The following is a 7,201-nucleotide window of genomic DNA, read 5'->3' on the forward strand; positions in this document are numbered from 1 at the left end:
AAACACTGTTTCCCAGAGATTTTCACTGCTCAGCTTTGCCCGTGGTCTCCATATGCCACATGTTTAGCTTCAGCCAAGGGGTTGCTCACTGGCTTTAGATATATTTAGTTATTTTGTTGAGATTCTGAAGACAGTTTGATCCACACACGTACCATCACTACAGCTCAGCATGGCAGTGGCAGGGTCATTGCACCAGGGTAATCCGTCTTTCAAGCTGGTGCGTTATATCCTGTTACTCCTACATTTTTGGCCTAAATGTGAGAGTCAAGTCCTACCATTAACCATTGCTTGGGTTGGAGCCTGGAGCAACCTGGAGCCTGCGCAGTTTAGCAGCAGACCCCAAACACAACATTTTAAGCCCTTTCAGCAGGGTGGATGCTTGAAGTCTCACAGTGGTCATTTGGACAATTAAAGCAGGTTTTTCAGATCCCAGAGGAGGTCCGCTCCTGCACACCTCTGGCAACTGGTGGGAGGACCATCCCCACACCTCACTGGCTGGGTACCAGTGCCAAAAGCTGGTATCATTGAGGTTGGAAAAGACCTCTAAGGTCATAAAGTCCAACCAGAAACCCAACCCCAACCATCAACCCAACCCCACCATGGCCACTAAACCATGTCCCCACGTGCCACATCCCCACGTTTTTGAACCCCTCTGTGGAAGGTGACTGCACCACTGCCCTGGACAGCCCCTTTCAGTGCTTGACCACTCTTTCAGTGAAGAAATTTTTGCCTCATATCCAATCTAACCCTCTCCTGGCACAACTTGAGGCCATTTCCTCTCTTGCTATTTCTTGTTACTGGGGAGAAGATGCAGGACCACAGGCTGTGACCAGCTAACGCAGTGGCAGAGGCTCCTGCCCAGCTTCATCTGGTGCTCATTTTGGTCTCCAAGGCCGGACAATGCGTTCCAGGCTGAGCGTGAGACAGCTCTGCCCTGTCCTCTCTGGCACCGTGGAGCAGGGCTGTGTGCTGCGTGGGTGTTTGGTGGTTTTTTGCTTAAAAACACAGCCCTAGCACAGAGGAGGTATTGTGAGGTGGCCAGCTGGCTGTGCCTGCTGGTTCCTGGAGCCCCACCATGAACCTTCCCTTTGTCAGAGGAACCACATGGACAATATTCACTCTGTGCAAGCAACCAGCGGGTAAAGGAGAGAAAGCCAAAATATAAGAGGTCTGAAAGTGAGCCACATCCTAAACTCCTGGAAAATTGTGGTAAACTCCTTCACAGAAATGTGCCTAGGGTGCAATCAACTTTCTTCAGCAACGTGGGGTCAGACACTGTGTGGTAATGAAGGGAATATATCATTTTTGCTAAGTAGGCTTCTAAGTGCAAGGGTCTGGCCCATGGGGTGCAAAGTTTTTCTTGAGTCTATTGTTGCTTTGCATTTTCTGTGCTAAAATTTTCATAGTGCTTGTCCCAGGTGAGATTTCAGTGCAGAGCCAGTTTAATGCTGCCCATAAAGCCTGAACTGGTGTTTGTGAAAGCAGGGGAGGTTGGGCTGCTGCTGTGGTCCCATGGTCATGCACAGGGAATCAGCAGTGGCTCTGGAAACGTCTGTACAACTCTCTCTTACGTTCCCTGCATCCCGTTTCTTACGACGACACTAAGATTTCCCAGACATACCTACTTAATACGTTTTCAAACAGAATTGCAACTGAGCTATCCCATATTCTCCATTCCCCACTGAGAAATGTTGTGATTTCCCTCAAATCCCTGGGTCAGGCTCAAGGTACCCATTCTGTTTTCAAAGCCAGCAGAAAGAGTTGCTGCTTCTATTTTCGGGTGGAGACTCTGCTAAAGGGAACAACTTATCTCTGCTTAAGAGAAGGGAGCTTTCTTCAGCCCCCCAGGACTGGCTGATTTTTTGTATCCAGGAAGCGTTCGCCATTGGCACAAGTTGTGCCTGGCTCCGTTAACAAAGATCACCTTTAGTAAAAGCCAGAGAAAGGAAAATCTGAGCCCATGTTAACAGCTGGAGCTGGATCTGAAAAGTGCAGATGCTGAGGGGGAGAGCTTGTGGGCCCTTGGCCCTGGGGTGCAGTAGACCACGACACCCCATGAAACCCAATGGTGTTGAGTAGGGGAGCATGGCACTGCATGGGAGGGGGGTTCCTAACTCCCCTAAGGCTCTTTTGGGAAGTCCCCATCAGTGCGTTTGCCCACACGAGCAATGTTTACAAGCCCAGCTCTGTAGATATCAACTGCTTATTGAGATGGTGGGAGCTCTACCAGATGAACTTGGTTCTGTTTGTCTTCCCCGTGTTTCAGAAAGACGACCCCGACGACTGCCCCATAGAGCTCAGCAAGGTGCAGAGCGTTAAAGTGGTGGCGAAGAAGCGCAGGGACCGCAGCCTGCCCCGGGCCTTCGAGATCTTCACCGACAGCAAGACCTACGTCTTCAAGGCCAAAGATGAGAAGAACGCTGAGGAGTGGCTCCAGTGCATCAACGTCGCTGTGGCGCAGGCGAGAGAGCGGGAGAGCCGAGAGGCCACCACCTACCTGTAGGGCTGCTGGCACCTCCACGGCCATGCCAGCAAACCAAATGTATCTGGGACCACAGCATCCCACTGCCGTACCACAGACCTCTTTCACCTCCAAATCAGGGCCATGGGAGACTGTGTGTTGGCAGGGGCCAAGGAGAGCTTTGTGAGAGATCTACGGCCTCCATGATGCTACCAGGGGATGGAATGCAGCTACCAGGGGATGTAGTGCCACCACAAGGGGATGGAGTGTCACCATGCGGGAGTGCTCCATAACTGGGACATTTGCTGGTGGAGAAGCAGCTTCCACATCCACATGTAAAATGCAGGGGTTATTTTTTCAGCCCCGTGGCCTGGAGATGTGGTTAGAAACAAACCTGGATCCCAAAACCCCTCAGCCGTTGCTTCTGAGATGCACAAGGTCTTGGTGGCTTTAGGCACCACCGAGAGCATTTGAGCACGTAAGGACTTTCTGCTTTCCTCAATCACTTTAATCTGTAAAAAGACCATTTTCCTTCTTATTTAATATCACTATACGTTACCCTTTTACTGTTTATATATGTCTGTGGAAAAAATCAAATTTGCTGCTCCTTTCAGGTTTGAAATGCAGCAATTTAAGAAATTTAATAGTGCTGAAAAATAATTTTAATTATTGAACTGGTTTGATTTTTCCCTCTTTTCCCTACTTTTTCTCCCCTTTGTAACTGAATGTAATTTTAAAAAAATATTTTCCTTTCTTTTTTTAATTATTTGTCTTCTCTGTTCTGTAACTCTCCAAAATTTCTCCAAAAGTGGAAAAGTCCCAGTTTGTTTGATTTTTCTCTGTCACTCTCAAATGATTCCAAAGTTGGGGAATTACTGTAGAGAAGACTGAAAGCAAAAAAGGAAAAGAGGGCAGGGGGAAATGAATGAGAAGTCTGTAAGTGAAGAAATGAACTCAGAAATCACTCAAGGCTGAGTATGAATAAAATTTTAAATTTTCCAATTTGACTAAAACCTAGCAAAATGTTTCTTTTGCAAAAAGCTGTTTTCAAAGAGGGCGAATTAATTTTTTTTGTGAATATCTTTTCTTCTCTTAATGTAGTGGTTTTTACTGTAATATGTATCTTCCACTCAGTAGCAGAGGGAGCCCACAGCTTTTTTTGGAAGTTCCTTGCAGAGCATGGCAATACAATCTGCTTTCTGAAATATTCCCTTGCTGACTTTGTCACATTTGCTGGGTGAGTTTTGGGGTCATCAAGGGGCTGCCCAGGGCAGTGGTGGAGTCACCACCCCTGGAGGGGTTCAAATCACGTGTGGATGTGGCACTTGGGGACATGGCTTAGTGGCCATGGTGGGGTTGGGTTGACGTTAGACTTGATGATCTTGGATGGCTTTTCCATCCTCAATGATGTGATGATGCTATGAAAAGTGTTTGGGGAACAGGGATCAGGAGGGGTGATCTGGGAAATAAATTTGGATTAAAGTGTTGAGTAGAGCTAGTGCCGGTGCTGCTGCGTCAAGACTGCTCTCCATGGTTTCTACAAGGTTTGTGCCTCCAATTGTGGCTCTCTGGTGAGGTGAGGTCGAACGACCGCACACCTCTGAGTTCACAGCCTGGTTTTTTCGCCATCCTTGTTGGAACAATCCATCAGGTGTTGCTGTGGTTGTTTGGTGGGGTTCATGGCTCGAAGTTTGGACTCTCGTACCATGTCATATAAATGTTTAGCTTTGGAGTTTGATAAGTTGCACACCCCGAGTGTCGCTGGTGTTTGTCTCTGCAGCCTGCCAGAGCTCTGTAATTTGTTATATTGACAGGTAAGATGCTAACATGTGGTAATGAGCATTTATTTGAGTTAGAAGGAGAAAAAAATTAGTTTCTTTATGGTACCACTATGCTGCCAGGGCAGGGCTAAGGGCTGCCCGGTCCCTCGCAGGAGCTGGAGCTGGTGGCCACAGAGAGGTGACCCTAGGGCTGATCCATCAAAGCGCCATCAGACCTTTTGGGGAGAAACACCACGGACCTTGAAGCAGCACCAGTGCAGTGAATTTCCATTTACAGTGAAACAAGAATTAGGAAAATAACGAGCTCAATGTTGCTTGGGGGCAGGATTAACCTGAGGTGACCAGCCTGTGATGGTGATGTTCTGGTGGCAGGGATGGTGTCACCAAGGCAAGGTGCCACAATGCTGCCCTGATCTCACCTTCCCAAACCATCCCTCCAGCCCAGATAGGTCCCCGTCCCCCCACTAGCACCACCGCCACTGCTCCTCGGCCAACAAGCACCAGCTGGACCAATCCCAAATAATTTCTTTTCCAACTCTCCACGTTTTCCCCAAATCCTCTTTGAGACAGTGAAACAAAACCTGATAATTCCTTCCTTATGCTCTCACGCTCTCCTTGCCCGACTCCTGTGGGAGTTCACGTATGTTTGTTTTGCTTTGCTCAAGGATCTCCAGTATTTCCTGAGGCCTGGATCCTCCCAGCACTGATGGGCTGGAGCCCTCCTCCAGTCTGGGCTCCTAACACGTGTCCAGCAGCCGACCCGGCACCCATGCCCTGGAAGGTCAAAAGCGCTGCTCTGAAGTGACAATATTTTATTTCCAACGTTGCCATGTTGACTGGAGAAGGAAGTGCCGATAGCTCACACCACGCGGCCAGCGGCTGAGATCAAAGCGGTCGCTGAAGCATTCCCGGATGATGGAAAGTCAGGGAGGGCTATAAAGCTGGCCATAGGTTTGTAGGTCTAAAATATAAATTTGTGTTGACGCTAACGATGTCAGAGGGGAAAGGGAAGACCTCAGCCAATGGCCCGTGCAATGCCTTAACCAGCTCCAGACTTCTCAGTGCTCCAGAGAGACGTTGAAACGTTCAAATTCCTGAAAATTCTTGTTAACAGCTAAAATGAGCAGATTATGAGATATAGCAAAGTGACCAGAACAACTTTGTTAGAGCTAAATTTAGTTACAGAAAATACGACAAGCCCATGTGGGACCAGTCTACCCAAGCAAGTCTAGGGACATCTGCGTTGGTCGCCTGGCTGAGCAGGGTCTGGGTCCCTGGTGCAGAGCAAAGTCCTGCTCCCTGTCATTTACATTTTGTGTCAATAATACAATGTTATTACATTTACAACTTCTATTACACTTCGTGCTTCTCAAACTCATGGAGTGAAATCCAAACCTGACAATGATTTTGGTCATATGGGATGGTTTGTTCAGGGTTGCTCACACACAGAGCATGAAGTGGGTTTGATGTGACCACCCTGCGCTCCAGGACATCACCCAGAACATAAGGAGTGGGGAAAAAGTCTGCAAAATTGCAAATTATGTCGATACAACTAATGCAGGCCTGCAGAGTGGACTGCTACCTCCACCACTGCCTCTGGGTGTAAATGAAGCCATGGAGCCAAACTTTGATTTAAAGGCAGCAATGCGAGGGTAAGAGAAGGCATACGATGGGAAATTCCCACCGCCTCTCTGGCAGGCGAGGAAAGGAGATTTCAGTCATTTAAGTTTCAATACCTGAACCAATAAATCCTTACTTTACCCACAGGAGACACCACTGAGTCCAATGGGAACGATGTTAATTCATAGGTGTTAATTTGTGGATTTATGGACTCAAGCTCTAGAATTACATCCTGCACTAAACAGTGAATTCACCCGCTGAGGCATGTCACTGGAGATCAGCGGTACAGCAAGTTGGCCATGAAAAACATTTTTTACAGACAAAATAGTCTGCATTTCTTCATCTTGTCGCCAAGTTTCAGTCTGCCACCTATGCATTACCTCATCAGCTGAATGCACCCCGTTATGGGTGTGTGCGTACACGCAGATGAATATTGTCACAAACCGGGGCTGTGCATCCGTGTCACCGTCAATGTCCGAGTGGGACAAACGTGGCTCGGCTTCACCTGCTCTCTCCAGGCTTTGTCATCAGCACTTGGTCGTTCCCAGCCGCTGACATCCTTCCTCTCGGTCTCAACGTGATTGAAACAAGATGGAACGCATAGCTACGGCGTTAGAGAGACCCCCGAGGCCCGTGCCAAAAAATCATTGCATAGAATAAGAAGCTGAGCCCCACTTCTCCTGTCTTAAATTAAAACTTGGAGTTAAATAAAAGGGAAATCCAGCTGGCAACTTCTTCTAGTCATCTTCCTACAAGGGGAAACACAGAAATCATCAATCTAGTTATGATGAGAGCAGGGAGATTTAGTAAAAATAAATAAAAAAAAATCCCACTGTTGCAAATTTTCTCCACAAGCAAATACATAGATTTTATTGGTTCTTTTTACAATAACATGTATCGAAACACTCCAAATCTAACTAGCCGCTCTCTGAACAGGGAATGTGTTGGTAGCTCCTGCTGTGGTGCATTTACCCGGTTCATTTGCTCATCCCTCGCAGGAACCAGACCAGGCCTCTGCGGAGAGGAGTGCGGCCTTGGCACAGGGTGCCTAGACACATGAACGTGGGTGGTGGCACTCTCGGAAAATGGGATGTGAACACCCTCCTTGGCCAAATGAAGATGTTGTCTCTGTGGGGGTGAGGTTACCTTCGCTGGGGGTCCTGGCTGTGGCGCCGGTCCCCACGTCACGGTGAGGCATCACCCCCTGGAGCTGTGGTACAAGGTAGGCCCGAGCCCAGGCTGCCACTGGGGAGAGCTCCCAGCACAAACCAGCACCCCCAGCCCTCTCTGTGTACTGGGGGGACAGACGAAGGTTTAGGATCGAAGCCTGAGATCGCAG

At 48.3% G+C, this 7,201-nt stretch overlaps 1 protein-coding gene across 1 annotated transcript in view; it reads left to right on the top strand.

Moving 5' to 3' along the window:
- VEPH1 (ventricular zone expressed PH domain-containing 1) overlaps positions 1-2,503 on the top strand; it is a gene marked incomplete at its 5' end in the record, with an annotated part of 54,275 nt that extends 51,772 nt beyond the window's left edge. Inside the window, one exon of the mRNA XM_010180420.1 lies at positions 2,267-2,503. Coding sequence (XP_010178722.1) covers positions 2,267-2,503 — 237 coding nt within the window. The remainder of the gene's footprint in view (positions 1-2,266) is intronic.
- Between the last annotated feature and the right edge of the window lie 4,698 nt (positions 2,504-7,201).

The sequence above is a fragment of the Mesitornis unicolor genome, unplaced genomic scaffold (assembly GCF_000695765.1).
Source record: "Mesitornis unicolor isolate BGI_N332 unplaced genomic scaffold, ASM69576v1 scaffold8550, whole genome shotgun sequence".
Lineage (NCBI taxonomy): Eukaryota > Metazoa > Chordata > Aves > Mesitornithiformes > Mesitornithidae > Mesitornis > Mesitornis unicolor.